The sequence below is a fragment of the Hyperoodon ampullatus genome (assembly GCF_949752795.1).
Source record: "Hyperoodon ampullatus genome assembly, chromosome: 18".
In the NCBI taxonomy this organism is placed as follows: domain Eukaryota; kingdom Metazoa; phylum Chordata; class Mammalia; order Artiodactyla; family Ziphiidae; genus Hyperoodon; species Hyperoodon ampullatus.
In genome coordinates this window covers 49508815-49526891 of record NC_136931.1, presented here as the reverse complement: position 1 = coordinate 49526891, position 18077 = coordinate 49508815, and the positions used below count along the sequence as shown (strand labels likewise).

Here is an 18077-nt window from a genome sequence, read left to right as displayed (position 1 = left end):
GATCAGGGCACTCCCACACCCCACCTCACTCTGGGAAGAGGTGCTCTATCATCGCTCTCCTAAGAGGTGGAGAACAGATAGAAAAAGAGGACACTGTAGGAATCCTTCTTAAAAATATTACATGTTTTATTATCCTGTCCCCAGAAGGGTGGTTTATCCAGAAACCGAGAAAAAAATAATCAATTGGAATAAACTCAAAAAAGGGGGGGGGGAGGTGGTGGAGTGAAACCATCCACTAACAGGCAGCTAGGCCAGCAGCCCACCCTCCGCCTCGGGGGGTCCCCAGAGACCCACACCGACGGCAGACATCAGAGCAATCAGGAAGGGGCTGGGGGAGGGGAGCAAATCAGCGATGTCTTCATTATGAGCAAGAGGCGGCGAAGATATGCTGCTAGGTGAATATATATTTATATAATAAATCCGTAAGTTAATAAAGTAAATAGTAATTCTCTGAAAGGTTTTTTTCATAGTTTTTTTTTGTGGATTTTTGTGGTTTTTTGTGTGTGTTTTTTTTGTGTGTATGTTTTTTCTTTTTTTTTTTCTTTTCTTTTTTTTTGCGGGTGGAGGGGGTCCTTAGAAAATCTGAGAGATACGCAGGTCCAGACAAAGCAAGGTGGGGGCTGGCTGGGGGTGAGGGTGGGAGGCTGGTCTGCCCAACCCCACTCCTGGTGCAGAAGAGTGGGGACTGAGCGGAAGCCCCTCATCTCCTGGCGACGCCAAGTGAGGGGAGGGGACGGGGGAGCAGGGAGCAGGCTGGTCCTCTTTCCTGCCGGGCGGCTGTGGCGCCCTCTGCGGGGCCCACCGCAGGCCCGGGCGGTTCCTGGACAAGGCACGTCGGGCTTTGGCCTGGATGTGGGAGGCCTTGAAGGGACCTCAGGGGAGAAGGAATGGACCAGGGGGGTGGTGAGGGGTGGGCGTTTCTAGGGCTTGGAGGGGGCCTGTTTTGCTGTGAGGATCCACTGTCCCCTCCACAGAGTTAAAAAAACAAAACAAAACAACACATCATATATATTTACCAGACCAGAAGCGCTGACCCGGAAGCCTCCCTCACCCCCGTCCAGGGGGAGGGGGAGATCCTCCTGGCCCACCGACAAAGAGAGAGGAGAGAGCCTGCCCCAGCCCCTCCCTGCCCACCCCGCTCCCGCCCAGAAAGGACTGACAGAGAGTGCTTTGCATAGATACAGAGTCAGAGGAGCGGGGCCAGGGGGTGCCCTTGCAGCGGGGGGGTGGGGGCGGGGGCAGAAGAGCTCCCCCAGCCCCTCCTGGAGGCTGTGAGGAGGGGTGTTTGGTCAGGGTTTCTCCGGTGGGGGCCTCACAGGTCGCTCTCGCCGTACAGGGCCGTGGAGAAGGACTTGTAGTCGAGGGCCCCGGGCACGGCATCAGGGCCCTGGTACGGGGCCATGCGGGCGATGCAGTACTCGGCCTGGTCGGGGGGCAGCTCTCTCCGCAGCTCCTCGGCTGTGATGAAGTTCTGGGGGCGGCAGGGCGGGAATCTGGGTCACCCCCGACACGGACGCTGGCCCACCCGGCCCCTCACGCCCAGCCCTGGCCGTGAGGGCCCCTCCCCGCTGGCCGCTGGGTGCCTCCCAGGTGTCTTGCTCACCTTGTCCCCGGCCAGGACCTTGAAGGAGGCGATGACCTGGTCGGCCGTGTCTGTGTCGGTGGTCTCCCTCGACATGAAGTCGATGAAGGCTTGGAAGGTCACGAGGCCGCTGTGGTTGGGGTCAACCACGCTCATGATGCGGTTGAACTCGGCATCACCCTGCGAGGGGGGTGGGCGGGGGACAGGCGGCCTTTCAGTGGGGCAGGGCGGCCGGGCCGGCCCGGTGGCTAGAACCGGGTCAGGAGAGCAGGGCCCGACCCCGGCGCACACGACAGGCGTCGTCAGCCCGCCTCCAAGGGTCTTGGCTCCCCGGCCGACCGCCCCACCTGCCCCAGGCCTGGGACGTGCACCCTCTGCTCGTCCCGTCCCGCGTTTCTGGGAAGTGGGGAGCTGGGGAGTGGATCTAACAGGCCCACGGCTCCTCAGCCCTGGCTCGCAAGTTAGCTCCGGAGGGCGAGGAAGAAAGAAAGAGAGAAAGAGAAAGAGAAGGGGAGAGAGAGCTGGAGGCCTGCCCTCCTCTCTCCGGAGACTTCCAGGAAAGGAGGTGGGAGGCTCAGGGAGTCATCGGAGGGACCCCAACCAGCAGATGCAGCGGAGGAGGAGGAGGCAGGCCAGGCCGTGCTGCTCTGGTGGAGTGTCCCCGAGGACGCGGCCATTCTGGAGGCGGTGAGGAGGGACGGAGGAGGGGAGGGACGGAGGAGGGGGAGGAGAAGAGGCACAGCAGCAGGGGCAGGCAGAGGCGGCATACCAGGCTGTATCCCGTGGAGATAAGCAGAGCCCTGAAGTCATCGGAGTCCATGCTGCCTGTCTGCTTCTGCTCGAGGACGCAGGGACAGCAGAGGAGACCGGGCCCAGAGTAGGCAAGAGGGGCCGCCCCGTGTGCACAGCGGGGAAACAGGACAGTGGCAGGGAGCGGGGGAGACAGAGGCGGCCCCGAGAGACCAGGTAAGGGGGAAGGTGTCCGGAGAGACACAGGGCAGGGAGGAGGCAAGAGAGCCCGTGAAATGGCACACACGATGGCAAGGGGTGGGACGGCCAGAGGGAGGGGAGACAGAGAGAAGGAGAGAGAGAGAAAGAGAAGAGCAGTTAATGCCACAGTCCGCTGGGGCCCAGGGGGCGCGTACCTGCCGGTCATTCTCCACGTCGTAGCCCAGGCTGATGAGGCAGGCCTTGAACTCCTCCGGCCCCAGCGCCCCGCCGTGCTCCTGCCGGCGTCCGAAGGCAGGTGTGCACAAGGGGCGGTGTGGAGACCAGGCCGGCACCGAGGCGGGGAGAGGGGCCCGGGTCACATGCAGAGGGCGGGGAAGGGGACACACGGGGGAGGGAAACGCAGAGTTAGAGGTGACGTGGACAAGGTGATGGCCAGGGCGGGGCAGGTGGAGGGGCGTGGGTGGCCTGGAGGGCAGTCAGAGGCCTCCTCCCAGCTCCTCTGGGCCAGAGCAGGGGTGGGAGCTGAGAGGTGCAGGATTGAGGTTTGAGTCCCAGGACTCCTGGGAGGGAAGGGGGGAGCTCTGCTCACCTCCGGGATTTGGGGTGGGAGAAAGGGGATTGCACCCCCTCCTGCTGGGCCCCTGCCTAACGCCCCGAGCACATGCTACCCACAGAAAGCAGGCAGATGACACATCAGGCCCGGCAGGGCCCAGGGCAAACTGGTGCTCAGGGCCCCTCTAAAGGGGCTGCCAGACCAAATCTGACTTTTAAGGACACCGTGTGTATGTGTGGATCAGATTCCTGGGTCAGGTCTCAAATCCCTGGTGTGCTGGGACCTGTCTGTCCAGGGGTGCATCGGCAGGTGGGCGAGGATGCACAGCCCCGGGGGCAGGGCTTGGGACTCCCCTCTCTTCCTGAGGGAAGCCGCCCACGCTGTGCGTCGAGGAGATGCACCCCTGCACCCCCTTCAGTGGCTGGGGCCCTGCCGGCCCCTGTGAGTGGCCTCTGATACTCAGCAACTGTGATGTGAACAAACCGACAGATGCAAAGACGGAGGGGGGCAAGGTGGGGGGTGACAGTGGGGAGGGAAGACACCAAGGGGCAGAGGGAGCGGCTCACCTTGTCGAAGTGATTGAAGGACGCCCGGAACTCCTGCATCTGCTCTTGGCTGATGCCCTTGGCATCGCGGGTGAGGATCTGGTTCTCGACCTCGTTGATGGTGCGGGCGATGGTGGTGAGCAGCTGCTCCCAGCCCACGCGGATGTGCTGCGGGAGGAATGAGGGCGTGAGTGTGGGCTGGGCTGGCAGGTGGGGATGCTGGGACCACCGCAGCTGTAGCTGAGGGGGGCTCGGAACTGGCTTCTCCTTGTGCGGGGGTGTGTATGGCCTGGAGTCACGCTCGCCCTAACTTTCTCCCAAATGCCAACCCAGCCCCACACTCTCCCGTGTGGCTCGTGTGCACAGGGACACAGGCACGGTGCCCGCCTATTGCCTCTGCCAACCAGCGGGGTTCATGTCACACCGGTGTATGTCCCAGTGACGGATGCAGCAGACAACCGGTTCCTGATACCTGTGCCAGGATCCACAGGGAAACTTTGCAGAGACATGCTGGGCAATGTTTAACTAGCTTTCTGGGGAAACAGCCCTTCCCCCCTTTTATTTGGTGGTATCTTCCGATCTGCACGGTCTGAGTGCTGTCACCACGCACCATTTCAAGCTACCAACATGATGGCAACCAGCCCTGATGCTGTAACCTGGCGGCAGCGAGCCGGTGCATGGGATTCCCACACATGCTGGCTGGATCTGTGTCCTCAAGTGAGGATGAAATGGCTGAGGCCACACCGGGGGGCAGGTGCTGCTCCCAGCTCTCCAGGGAGTTTGTCTTGAGATGTGTGTTGTCATGGTGATGGGAGAATAGTGGTGGAGAAACTGTGATTTTTAAAAACATGTAAACGTTGGATCTAGTCTTTTTGGTCAGAGAGAAAGGGGAGACAGAGCACGTGGGAGACTCTTTTCTACGGAGCAGAAACCATTTGGAGTAAGACAGCCGGGCCCTGCCTGGGCTGCCACAGGAACCCTCCAAGCTCGTGAAAGGGAAAGCGGGGTGGGGGCGTGGCAGGCTCACCTCCATGGTGTAGTTGGTGTGCTTGTTGTCGAAGATGAGGGCCTCCTGGATGAGCTGGTGCTGCTGCTCCAGCAGGTCCAGGTTCGGCTTGTAGTCCACGATGCTGCGCTCGTACTGCTTCAGGTGGCTCAGCTGGTCCTCCAGAGTCCCATTCATCTCGATGGAGATGCGCCCGATCTCCTGCACAGAGGGTGGTGCTACTGCGGGGCGGGACTGGCAGACCCTCAGCCACGACCAGCCACCAGGAGGCGGTCTGTCGCGGGCCGCCCAATGCCAGGGCGCCTCCAGCCCGGGGCCTCTGCCCAGGGGTCCCCTCCAGCCCACCCTCCAGTGTAACAGCAGCCACGATGCAGTTTCTGCACCAACGCGCCACAGGGCTAACCCCTTGACTCCCTGTGAGGCCCAAGACTGGGACGGGCCTATTCCACAGAAGTGCAAACTGAGGCCCAAAGAGGGCAACTTATGACATTAAGAGGCAGAGCCAGGATCGGAACCCAGGCCCGGCGACTTCAGAACCCGTGCTCCTGAGCACGAGCACCCCACACCTCGCTTCCCACGGCGACCAAGCCGTGCAGGGGGCACTGAGCCCCGTGGCCGACCTGCCCGATCCTCTCTCGGGCTGTCGTGAGTTTCAGTGAGGCCGCTTCGGTCAGTGGGGTGTCTAGTGCACAGTGAGCACTCGGAAGTGGTGGCCCGAGTCGCAGTCGGCATGGTTACAAGCCTTCCCGTGGCTGGGTCACGAGGGCAGAGTGCGGTGAGGGTCTGAGCTCGGACCACCTTGGTCACAGCTACACCACAGTGCTTGTGATGGGGCTGGCATAGGGCGGTGCCCAAAAGTGTCTGTTGAGGGAATGAAATAATGGTCTTCCTCATCCTTTTAGGGATGAGAAAACTGAGCCACAGAGGTTAAATTGTGCCTGACTCCCGATTGTAAGTCAAGGGGAGAGTCGAGACTCGAGCCCTTCTCTACCTGACCCCTTAGCACAGTTTCCCTCTGGATGGTGTGCTGCCATTTCCATGAATATGTTACTGACGCTCCTAATCCCATGAGGCCATGGGAGCTGGGTCCCAGATCCACCAGGCCCCCAAGTCCACCGGCCCCGTGGAGCACTGGGGCCCTCCCACCAGGGGTGAGCAGCCTCCCGTTCAGTGGGGGCTCTTCCTCAACTCTGCCCTGAGATTCTCCTGGGCCCAGCAGGGCTGGGGCGACTCGCCCGCACCTCCATCTTCGTCTGGATCCAGGGCCCCACGATGTTGGCCTGGCTGGCGAACTGGCGGCGGAGGTGCTCGTTGGACTGCTGCTTGCGCTGCTCCTCCAGGAGGGCGTGGTCCCGCTTGGGCACCAGCTGCTGCACCTGGGGAAGGGGACGCAGGCAGGAGCAGTCAGGGGGGCGGCGCCCTCGCCCGGCTGGTCCTGCCCCGGCCCTGCTGGTGGGTGGGTGCCACCTACCTTCTCCCACTTGGAGTTGATGATCTGGGGGGTGACGGTGGTGTAGGGGTTGCTGCCTGACAGCTTGATGTGGTTGCTCTCGGCGATCCTCTGGGCCTCCTTGTGGATGGCCAGGATGGCCTCCCGTTCCCTGTCGGCGTCCGGCAGTGTTGACTTGAACTGGTCGTGGGCTGAGATCAGGCCCTGGGGGCAGGAAGAGGAGGGATGAGGGTGCAGCCCGGCCCCGTGGAGGCCCCATGAGCCACGAGAAGGGCGGGGAAGGGGCGGACCTCGATTTCCTCGATGGTGTGGACAATGAACATGTCCTGGAGGTCCTCCATGGCACTCTCCATCCAGTTGTTGAAGGGGGCTGCCCGCTTGGCGTACTCCAGGTGCAGCTGGTCAATGGTCTCCAGCTGCTTCTCCGTTTTCTGGTGCGTGTTGGGAGGGACGGGGACAGAGGAGGGAGGTCAGCAGGCTAGCCGGAGGTGTGTATGGTGGAGAGGGGTCCGGGGGCACCAAGGGGTCAGGGGAAGACCCCTGCTCTGAGGGCAACGAGGCACAGACCTCGGCGGGTGGCATCGCCCCTCCTCACCTCCAGGGCTTCCCTGCGACTGTGGGTCAGGGAACCAAGGGCATCCCACTGGTCGCAGATCTTCTGGCAGCGGGTGTTGACGTTGTGGGAGTCGTAGTAATCCAGCTCGCTGTGGGCCGGGCAGAGGGGGATGAGATACAGCAGGGGCAGTCAGGGTGTCCCGGACCCAGCTGCCCCCGGGTGTCCCAGGCCCTGGTACCAGGGGATATCAGCACTTAAGCACATCAGTCATCAATCACCCCTCTGGCCCGGGGCAGGAGGAATTGGGGGGAGAGGATAACAGAGCTTGCTGTCACTGTAAGCTGACGCAGGGCTCCCAGAGTGTGGCCCTCGACCATCCCTGTAGGCTGGCGAAATCTCAGTTGCCCGACCAGGGGTCGAACCCAGACCCCCAGCAGTGGAAGCACAGAGTCCTAACCACTGGACCACCAGGGAAGTCCCCTGGATTGTTTTTTCCATTTAAAGAAAGTCTAGCAGAGCACACTGGTTAGAAAATAAGGCTCTGGAGCCAAGCTCCCTAGGTGTGAATTCCAGCTCTCCGATTTTGAACTTGTGTGACCCTGGGTTAATGAACTCCCTCTCGATCCCTCGGTTTTCTCATCTGTGAAATGGGGGTGGGGTTATCATGGAGACCAAGTTACTTAACTCATGTGAACTGCCGAGAGCAGTCCTTTGCACCCAGTGGGTAAAAGTAGCAACAGTTACTCATTAAACGTTGTGTATTTACTTTAATGGGTATTAAGAAAAAAATGTACAACTAGCCTACAATCTCATTGTACGCAACTAACAATATATTCAAGAAAAAAAAAAGTGAGCTGATTAGGGAATGGGTATTATTATTGCAATGACTGAGGTTGGAAACACTAAGCTGATACCATAGTTCCCAGCCCCCTGCCCCTTATTCCCTCTCTTCAGCCCCAGCATTCCTGCCTCCTGGGGTCCACACTTGGATACTCTTAGCAGCAGGCTCCTAGGGAGTCAGTGTACAGGTCTGGGGGAGCAACTACGGGGGGGAACACGACATGGGAACCAGGACACAGGGATCGTGTCGCCTGCCTGGTGAGCCAGACGGAGCAGGCAAGGGCTGGAGGAAGAGCAAGGCTGTGCTTCACACAGGGCCCAGGCGGCCCAGGCTCCAGTCCTATCTCACTCCCTAGCTGTGTGACCTTGGGCAGGCCCCTTGGCCTCTCTGTGCCTCAGTTCCCATTCCGTAACACAGGATGACTGGGGGATTAAATGAGCTGGTACACGTACAGCACTAAGTGCCCTGAGTTTTTGTCATTACCATTAATCTACGCTCAGCCGGGCTGTCCATCCAGGCTCATCCTGGCTGGCCCTGGGGCCTCAGACTCATCTTTGGGGGGAACAGACAGCACCCCAAACAGCCCTCCCTTTCTCCTCCAGGGCTACTGTCCAGAAAGCTGCCTCAGGGACCGCCTGTTCCCCAGCTCAGGGTAATGGGTTTCACATGGCTGTTCCCAGTGCCTGAGAAGTGGGCTGGCCTAGGATTTCCTCCAAGTCTGTTTCTCACTGGCTTCCAGGACCTCGCCTGTCAATGGGGGGTGGGGGTGGGGGTGGGGGTGGGGGACCCGCCCATGTCCCACCCCACAACCCCTGAGGGTGGCGGACGTCTGCGTCTGTGACCTCACTCTCCTCGGCCTGGACGTGCCAGGTACAGGGGCTTGATCCTAGGCGAGCTGCAGGACCCCAAGGGGTGCCCCCAACAGTGCTCAATGGGGACGCCGTGTCCCCGGTACTGTGAAGACCCAGTGGTACTTCTGCCTCTGGGTGAGCAAATGGGGAGCCCCCAGAGCAGCTGGGCAGTGTGGAGGGCATGAGTCAGGGAGGAAGCCAGCCCTGCCCGGTGTGGGGCTCCACCGGGCATCACTGCTAGGCCCCAGCCTTGCAGGAACAAGGAGAACTTTGGGGATGACTGTGACGGGGTAGGGGGTGTCTGTGGAAAGGCAGTTCCAGCCAAGGATCCTATTTTTGAGCAGACGGCTATTTTGGGAGCCCTGCCGCCCTCCAGGGCCTGTGGATTTTCCATGAAGTAATGGCCTGGGCCTCCCACTCCCTGGGCCCTGCTTGCTGCTGGCCGCTGCACTGGTGGAATAAGGCCCCCTTTCACTGGCTCTGGAGGTTCAGTGTACTAATTGTGTGCACAAGTTTATCTGACTGGGGTGGGGAAGGGAGGGCAGAGAACCGACTGCCTGGAAGCTCTTACAATCAGTGTGTTCTGAGCAGCAGAGGGAAGGGGCCGGGCAGAACAATGGGCTCCCTGTGCAGCCAGATTCCCTCGGGGAGCAGGGGGTGGGAGCGGCGTGGGCTAGGCCGCCCACCACATCAGGGGGCCAGGGGGTCTCCTTGGTGTGGCAGGCAGAGGAGGGGGAGCCCGAGGGACCCCAACAGCCTGAGGAATCAGGACAAGGGGTCGGAGACCCCCCTTCTGCTGGAGAATCTAGATCCCACTGTTTCTCATCTGGGTTAAAGACAAGGTGGGCAAAAGGCATCATCCTGTAAGGCTCTTCCCTGGCATCTGAAAGGAGGGTGTGAGAGTGGAAAGGGCTGGGGGGACCCCATTCCACCACTGCCCCACCGCTGCTCTGGACTGGGCGCTAGGGGACGGGAACCACGAGCCCACACGTACTTGAGCTCCTGGGCGATAGCGGCGATCTGCTCCACGCGGTCCTGGTGTGCGGCCAGGTCGCTCTCGAAGGCCTCGTGCTTGCGGATGAGGGCTTTGATGTCCGACAGGGTGGCCGTCTCATAGTCCCGGTGCTTCAGCATGGCCTCCTTCCCTGGGGTGGGGCGGAGGGCAGGGGGTGCTTCGTCAACAGCGCCAGAGGGATGTCCAGACAGAGGGAGGGAGATGGGGTGTGGACCCCATGCCCTGCCTTGCCGAGGATGGTGCCATGAAAGCTAGAAACTTCCAGAGCCTTTTTCCTTGCCCTTTGCAGGAATCTCTATGCCCAACTAGATTCTGGATGGAGCTGGGAGACACTGTGGGGCTAGTGGGCCTGAGACATATCCCAATTCAAGCTGTGGGTTCTAAACTTAGTATCCTTTATTGGTAGACGGTTAAGAATTTGGATTGTGCTACCAGGGCTGGAAATGCGGACACCTATCTGCGGACCGCTGTGATCTGGAGAAGCAGCTGGCGTTGCAGCCGTGCCTCAGCAGTGGGGGGAAGGGGAAGTCTGAGTCAGGGCTCTTCCAGGAGCCTGACCCCTGGCACTTGGGCGCCAGGCCCCCTCAGGGTGGGAGTCCTTTCACACATCTATTGCTCCACACTATCCTAAGGGCTTTCCATCTGCAGCGAGGCAGGGTCCATTGTCAGGCCCTTTGAAGGAAGGGAGGAACACTGCTATTAGTCCTGGAGCCTGGCTAATTATACACCCCAGGACAGAAGCTCAAGTAAGCCCTGCAAGCACAGTAAGGTACTGCAAAGAACCAAGGGGGAAACGCTGGCCGGGAAAGGTGGCTGGGACCCCCAACACCTAAAGCTACCTCAGGCTACCCCTGGAGCGGCAGCTCAGAGACCCCCTCAGCTGGCACCAGAAAATCCAACCAACAGCTGCCTGCCTAGAGCAGGGGATGGCAGACAGCTTCTCCCCACCTGTTCTTCCTCTGTAAATGCGGCCAGTGCCAGCCCAAGGTTAAAACCTCAATGAGGGGATGTTGAGAAGGCCGAGCACCAGCCAGTCCCATCTGCATCTCAGCCACCCCGTGGACAGGGTCCAGCACTGGCGGACAGGAGGTGGCAGTCTGGGAGACTGACTGCACTGGCCCTGCCACTCCAGCCCCAGGGCAGCAGGCTTAACCACAAAGGCAAGCTTGCAATTCCCTTCTCCAAATTGCTTTCTCCCAAGGGTGGGAACCAGAAATAGTAGGTTACCACTTTTCTGCCTCAGCAGAGTTTCAGCAAGGGAGCTGCCAGGGGTGTGCTGGGAAGAATCGGGAGGAGGGGGCCACGGCCACGGCTGCCTGGGATCCAGGCCAAGGGGCAGCCAGGCTGAGGGCTCGTTTTTGCTTTTCCCCCAGACAATCTAAGACCCTGTGAGAAGCATCCACATGGGCGCTCACTCCTGCAGGCTGTAGGGATGGTGAGGGGGCACAGAGTGATGGTGGCTCATGGCTCAACCCACCCTCTGCCCCCGAACCCCCCACAGGTGAGGAGGCTGCTACACCCGGCTTCCAGGGGTGTAGAGTGGCCGGGAGGCTGGTCTGTCCTCCTGTTTTGCATAATTGGGTGGTTCAGAGGACAGAGGCTTCAGGCCTTGGGAATGAGAGTGGACAGGCCTGCCTGGGGACTCCGGGCTAATGCAAGGGGCAGGGCCAGATGCCAAAGTGCCTGTGGGGAGGTAGGGGTGGGGCACGGGCGTGTGGAGTTGGGCCCTGGCTAAAGACTGGGCCACTTCTCCTAAATGCCTTCGGGTGAAGGCCGGCCAGAGTGGATCCCAGGGAAGGAGCTCTGGTGGGTCGTCACACCCACACCCCTCGGCCTCCGGAGACCATCTTCTCAGGGTCTCTTGGAGCCCCAGGAGAGAGGCTGGAGGGCTGATAAGAGGGCCCCAGAAGGGAAATCCACAGGGAGGACGCTCGGAGCCTAAGAAAGGATGATGGAGCTACAACACGTGGATAATGACAGGAGACAGCTCAGTCCAAGCGTGGGACACAGGCGTTGTAAAATCCACTTACATGTCCAAGGGCCCTATGACAAGAAAGATGTCAAAATCTGCAGTTCCCTGGGCAGGGACCTCACCTACCTGGGAACTGCTGAGCATAGCGAAGAGGCTCAAGAGGTGTTTGTTGAATGAATGAATGAATGGATGAAGAACAAACGAATAAACTAAATGCCAACACCCCCTCCCTCAGGTTTGGGGCGGGGCAGAACCCACAGGCGCCATTTCTGTGAGACAGAGGGATGTGCCTGCATCCCTGGCCCAGGCTACCTCTTCCTCGTCTCGCCTTCTGGCTTCTCCTCCTCTGCATTCCTTCCCCGGCAGAGGAGGGATCGGGGTATTGCTCTGGACCTGGAAGCTGCCGTTGGAGAGCAGCCGGCCTGAGCTAATGTGAGGAGGGCGTTAGCCGGGCTGCAGCTGGGGACACAGGTGACACAGGCCCAGGTCTGCGGATCCTGCAGAGCTGCGTGTCCGCATGCCAGCAAGGGTGGGGCAGGCTCCGTATGGGTGCCTCTGGGTGGGTCTCAGCGACTGACCAGGGTTGGGGCTGCCTGCCAAATAGCTGGGTGGGTGGGGCCAGAGGAGCCCCCAGGGGCTCAGTGAGGATCTTGCAGAGACCTGGGAGGGTGGGAGGGATGAAAAACCACACTGACCAATGCAAGGAAGTGTGAGACCAGCTGGGCAGAGTGGTGGCAGGAGGGCCAGGGCAGGGAGGGCAGGAGGCAGCCAGAAGTGGGAGGGTGGGAGTCCAGTGGAAGGCGCTCAGCTTTCCCAGGCGCTGGCCGTTTCCTGAAAGCTTTTGGGCCCCTGGGATCCGGAATCTCAGCCGTGGTGTGGGTCCCGACCGAGGGCCAGGGACGTGATGGAATTCCACATCCCGAGCCAAGGGAACAGGCAGCTGCAGAGCTGCCGAGAAACCGGAGTCACCGCTGCCCTTGTGGGAGAGGGCCCTCGGGGGAGGCACCGGGACAGGGCAGAGGTGAGAAAGAGCTCCCACGGCGGGCCACACCAAAGGGTGCGTGGCTGGTGGTCAGTGAGCAGCAGGTGCAAGTCGGGCAGCAGGGCCAGGAGGCGGCTCCCTGGCCCGTTCTAAGGACCGTGCTCAGGATCACAGACCATCCAGCACTGGCTCTTCAGTGTGAAGTCCACAGTCTCAAAGGGTGCAGGGCACGGAAGGCAGGGTGTGAACCCAGGCTGCCAGAGAGGGGAGAGCATACCCCCACGCCCACCCTGGCCCGGAGGGGCGCCATACTCAGGGGAGACGTGGCAGAGTGACAGGGACAGGGGCCACGTCCCTGTGCAGCTGGCACAGGGTCCAGTGACCCAGGAAGGAGTCCACCTGTAAGTAATGTCTGAGGCCAGGGCAGGCTGGGCGGACCTGGCCGCAAACTGTTCCTTGCTGCCTGGGGCTGGATGAACCCAAAGCGGCATTTGTGACATGCATGTTCCCAGGCGGCAGGAAAGGGGACCTGACAAGCAGACGCTACGCGGGCAGGAGTGTGTGTGTGTGTGTGTGTGTGTGTGTGTGTGTGTGTGTGTGTGTGTGTGTGTGTGTGTGTGTGTGTGTGTGTGTGTGTGTGTGTGTGTGTGTGTACGTACGTGTGTGTACACGTGTGTGTCTCCGAGAGACAAGAAAGGAGGGAGGGAGCTGGGAGGGTCATACCGTCGGTCCAGGCCTCGTGGATGGAGGAAAGGGGACCTGACAAGCAGACGCTACGCGGGCAGGAGGGAGGGTGTGTGTGTGTGTGTGTGTGTGTGTGTGTGTGTGTGTGTGTGTGTGTGTGTGTGTGTGTGTGTGTGTGTGTGTGTGTGTGTGTGTGTGTACACGTGTGTGTGTGTGTGTGTGTGTGTGTGTGTGTACACGTGTGTGTCTCCGAGAGACAAGAAAGGAGGGAGGGAGCTGGGAGGGTCATACCGTCGGTCCAGGCCTCGTGGATGGAGGCCTTCTGCCGGAACTTCTCTGCCAGGTGGTCGAGCCGCTCCAACCTGCGGATCTCGTTCAGCAGCCACTCCTCGTAGCCCTTCTCGGCCTGCTCCAGGTGCTGCCAGCCGTTGTTGATGTCCTGTGGGGGCAGGAGAGGGCAGGGCTACCACGGGGAGCTGGGGCACCCAGCAGGGCAATGCCTCCCTGAAGGATGATGACGGGAAGGCAGCAGAAATAGGCCGGGGTGACATCTCTCCCCGGCTTTGCTGTATCTGCGTGCCTGGACAGGGCCCAGCACATGGCAGGTGTGGTCAATACTTTTGGAGTAAATGAATGAGTGAAAATGAACGAATGCCATACGGGGCATTGGGAGTCAGAAGGTGACTGTCCAGTGAATACTGTCCCTCCCCTGAGAAGGGGCCTCAAGCACTGGAGGTCCTGGAGTCACAGCCAAATGAGGGTCCAAATTCAAACAATTCCACACAAACTATGGTGTGGTTTGGGGATGGGTATAAAACTCTGGGGAGTGATGCGGGGAGAAGGAACACAGTGAAGTGTCAAGTGCATGCCCCCCCGCACTCTGCACTCCAAAAGCTGTGCATTCTAGTTCAGAAAGACCATGCTGGGGAAATAAGCCCGTGGGTGGTGAGCCGCTGCCCCACTGCCCCTCACAGGGAACCTGCAGCTCCGCACACCTCCTGGGCCCTGGCCCACCCTCAGCCCTCCGGCACTCACCGAGACCATCTTGCCCTCGGAGGGCATGAAGGCGGGCCGGTTGCTGAGGCGCAGCTTGGTTTGCAGCGTGTTGAAGTTGATCTCCAGCTGGCACTTCTCCTGCACCTTGGGCGGCTTATGGACGCGCCGGTAGTCGCGGAAGTCCTCTAGCTTCTGCTGCATCTCCTGGATGGTCTTCTGGGGCACGCGGTCCTCTAGCCAGGGGATGGTGCGCCGGATCCACTCCAGGAGCTGTGGGCCCACAAGAAGCTGTGGTGGCCTTTGCAGGGGACCCTCTGAGCACAGACAGGGCTGCCCTCGGCTCATGGGCACAGGGGACCTGGATCTCCGAGGGCCCCATCTTGGGGAATCACCCCTGCTCCCCAGCTCGACTTCTCCGTGGTTCCCGATGGGAATCCCACGACCAGGAATTCTGGGATCACGTGCCCCCTCTGAACCACGGGGCTGTTCTCTGGTCACTTCCTGCTCCTGCCTTTGCTCTTGGCCTTCCTTCCCTCATCTAAGCGGGGCAGCCTCAATTCAGACGCCCCTCCTGGATGGCCGCCCCCATTGCACCCCCATGAGAGCCCACTGTCGCCATCTGCACCGAGCTCCACGCTGACAGCCTCACTGTGTCCTGGTCACTGACCATAAGCGCCTCAAGGGCAGGGCTGGCTGCACGCCTAGCTCAATCTGGGGTGGTCAGTGCCATGCGCGGGGCCTGGGACACAGAAAATTAGAAAGTACAACTGAAAAAGAAAGTGACCTGTATGAGCCACTCATGCCTTTGATGGAGTGAGACCAGGGTACAAACAAGCAAACAAATTGGACATTCTAAACAATCCTAGGAGAGGAAAATCGATTACTGTCCAGCATAGATAGGCCCGGGGAAGTGGTTCCCAAATGCCAACCTCTCGCAGGATGAGAAAACCAAGGACAAAGGTCTCCGTGTCTGTTGACATCTTGGTGTATGATGCTAACTGCCCTCTCTTGGGAAGGGCTGGGATTCTAAGATATAACCTTTTAACCTCTCCTAGGTGTTAGAAATGATGGTGGTAACAAATGGTAGCTTTTTCTTTTAAAAATATCCTTAACTTGGCAAAACAAAAAGTTCACCACTCTAGGTTGGCTGGCAAATACTTCCCCAAATTTTCCTGGTCTGTGAAATCTCAAAGTCTGGGAACCACTGGTCTAGAAGAGCAGTCAAACTACTCCTCTTGGGGAGCTTAGATGTTTTTATTTTTTTAATATGGAAATTTTAAAAATAAAGGGGAGAATCTAGAAGAGATGTACTAAACACCCACGTTCCCAACTGGCGGTCCGGGTTCAGGTTCTGGAGCAGGGCTGCCTGGGTTTGAACCTCCGTCCCACCAGCCGCATGGTGGTGGGTTTGTGCCTGACCTTCTCTGGGCCTGTTTCCTCACTTGGAAAAGGGGGTAATAGGAGTTTCCTCCTAACAGGGCTGTTGTGGAGATGGTAGATCGTGTTCGTGAAGTGCTTGCACGGGGGCCTGCCGTGACAAACTGCTGTCCTGTCACCATATCAGCTCTCGGGTCTCTCTCCATCCTATGGAATCAGTCTCTCCATAGGTGGGGCATGGGAACAGGAATTTTTTAAAAGCTCCCCAGCTGATTCTAATGCAGCCGGGTGTTCAGAAAACTCTGTCCTTATCTCTGTAGAAACCCAAGCTCGAGACCCCAGAAGCCAGCCAGCATAGTGACACAGCGGTCTGACCCCTTACTCTTGTAAAATCAACCCGAAAGGTCACATACTGGCTTGGTCAAACTCCACAGCCTATACAACCTTACGACCTTTTCTAGAAAGTCTCGCTGCCATCCCTGCTCTCCCCTCTGCAGATGTCACATGACCTTTGGCAGAGAGTAACAAGAGGTGACCTAATCTTTCAGCTCTCGAGGAGCCACCAGGGCAGGGGGGAGTGACACACTCACATCGCTGGCCAGCCTCTCATAATCTTCCATCAGGTGTTCATTCTCCTGGTTGACAGCCAGCACCTTGCAAATCCGGTTGGCGGCAGTCTCAGCCTGGGGCAGGGGAGGGGAAAGCACACACAGTCAGGGCTGCCTGGGGGCTGCCGACCCTCCCTCCTGACAGGCTCGTCCCCTGAAAGCTGGCTCATCCATGGCCCACACAGAAGTCCCCAAGGACCGAAGGAGAGGAAGCACAGCTTCAGCAAGATGGGGCCCTGAGTGGCTGTGTCCCGACAGGCCTTTCCAGGGTCCCCAAAGCTTACTGCTGAGGCCCCCGCCAGGGGAGCTGGGCCTGTGGGCTCTCTCGACTTGGACCGTGGAGGTGCTGAAGGGGACTAGGGAGCCGTACGCCTACCCACTGTGGGGGAAATGGACTCACAGGCCCTCCAAGAGGAGGGTTGGGTGAGGCTGGGTAGGGTCCTCCGCTAGGCTAAGGACCCTCCCCTTGGCTGGGAAGGGAGACTGTGGGGGAGGCCGAGCGCCAGAGAGTTGTGGCGGCGGGCAGAGGGAGGGGTGCTGGCGCCCCCCCCCAGAGAAGTCTGGTGGTCAGTGCGCAGGCAGAGCATGCCTGGCCCCTTCCTAATCCTCCCCTCGAGGAGGCTGCTGAAGGCTCAGAGGGCGGAAGTCACGATCCACAGGGCGGAGGGGAGCCAGGGCTTCGGAGAGTAGGGAGCGGTGCAGACAGTGACTAGTCTCTGCCCAGAACTGCAGGACAATGTCCTGCTTTGTCCTGCTGGGGGGAAAATGCAAGGACAGGAGAAGGAGGGTGAGGGATGCCACACAGAGACCAGGTACCTTTCAGGAAGCACAGAAAGGGTCCAAGAAGAAGAGTTGAAACGGCAACAGAACAGGAACAGAAATAGTGAGGAGGGTCTACAGAGTGGTGGGGAAGGAAAACAGAGAGGCTTGGGGATGGCTCCAGACCTGGCTAGCTGCAGGCACTGACACCCAGCCTCCCCCTTCCACACGCTGCTTCTGGGACAGGTGGGGAGGTGAGTGGGGGACCAGCTGAGGGTGGTGTGTACACACACACACACATACACACACACCCTGCTTCATGCTGCAGGACACAGGTCAACGGCCACAGGCAGTGCTCCTCAGAGGTGAGGTTCACAAGGGCCTCGGCCAATGAACACCCAGCCCCCAGCGAGTGCAGGAAGCAGAGCCAAGATCGCAGCCTGGGGGGGAGTCGCGGAGGTGAGTCCCTGACCCCAGATCTGGAGAGACAACCGGCACCCCAAGCTCAGCTCCACCGTGCTGCGCAGGCCCACGAAGGTGCGGGCTGCTGGCCACAAGTATTTTGGTTCACCGCTGAAGTCCTGGCACCCAGCTCAGGGCTTGGCGTGTTGGAGGTACTCAAGAGGTGATGGATGAATGAGTGAGCAAGGGAGCAAATGCTTTCGTGACGAGAAATAAACTATCAGGAGAGAACGGGCAAACCTGGTGCTAGGGCTAGGGCTGCGCTGGCATTCATGAAACAAAACAAAACCCAGAGAGCACTCTTTTAAGACTGGATTGATTGAGCCTCTGGGGAAAAGACAGCCACAATAATAAAAGCATTACAAGGATGTTCTGGGAAGTAAACACGGGCCGGGGGAAGCTGGGCTCGTAGCTGGAGAGGCCTGGACCCTGCACGTCCCTTGGTGACGGGCAGCTCCCAAGAGGCTGGCCTTTATTTCCTCCCTCACGAGAGGGGCCCAGCTGCCTCAAAGACTCCCAAATGCCCTGACCTGGGCTTTCCTGCCAGTATCCCCTCCCACAGATGCCTCAAGGCCTCCGGTCCCCCACACCAGAGCTCAGCTCTAAGCACGAGGGGGCAGTTTGGGCAGAGAGAAGACACTCCCTCGAGAGCAGTGTGGTGGGCAGCGAGGCTGGCTTGGGGCCCGCGGAGGGGTGAGGCCAACACAAACGTGCTGTTAGTTGGGGTTTGTGGCGAGGAATCTCCTATCACCGCCCACCCCCACCCTGCCTTCCCGCTAGGGTGAGGGGTCCCCTCCACTCTCCCTGCCCGTGCCCCCCCACAGAACACTCCAAACACGAGCTCCGGCCACCTGCCGGGGAGGTGGCACGGGAAGTGGCACGGCGGG

General features: G+C 59.8%; 1 protein-coding gene across 15 annotated transcripts in view; it reads right to left on the bottom strand.

Moving 5' to 3' along the window:
* Positions 1–102: 102 nt before the first annotated feature.
* The window catches only part of ACTN4 (actinin alpha 4), a gene marked incomplete at its 5' end in the record, with an annotated part of 73298 nt that continues 55323 nt past the window's right edge, over positions 103–18077 (bottom strand). For 2 of the 15 annotated variants that reach the window (XM_079724460.1, XM_079724472.1), the window contains 14 exons: positions 103–1471; positions 1604–1762; positions 2352–2417; positions 2728–2808; positions 3653–3799; positions 4659–4838; positions 5879–6013; positions 6109–6291; positions 6378–6518; positions 6683–6791; positions 9330–9480; positions 13280–13427; positions 14024–14254; positions 15952–16044. In XM_079724460.1, the coding sequence (XP_079580586.1) occupies positions 1313–1471; positions 1604–1762; positions 2352–2417; positions 2728–2808; positions 3653–3799; positions 4659–4838; positions 5879–6013; positions 6109–6291; positions 6378–6518; positions 6683–6791; positions 9330–9480; positions 13280–13427; positions 14024–14254; positions 15952–16044 (1983 nt within the window). In that variant the 3' untranslated portion in view covers positions 103–1312. Of the gene's footprint in view, positions 1472–1603; positions 1763–2351; positions 2418–2727; positions 2809–3652; positions 3800–4658; positions 4839–5878; positions 6014–6108; positions 6292–6377; positions 6519–6682; positions 6792–9329; positions 9481–13246; positions 13428–14023; positions 14255–15951; positions 16045–18077 lie in introns of all 15 variants that reach the window. The other 13 variants (XM_079724467.1, XM_079724468.1, XM_079724471.1 and 10 more) reach the window with 11 other exon arrangements.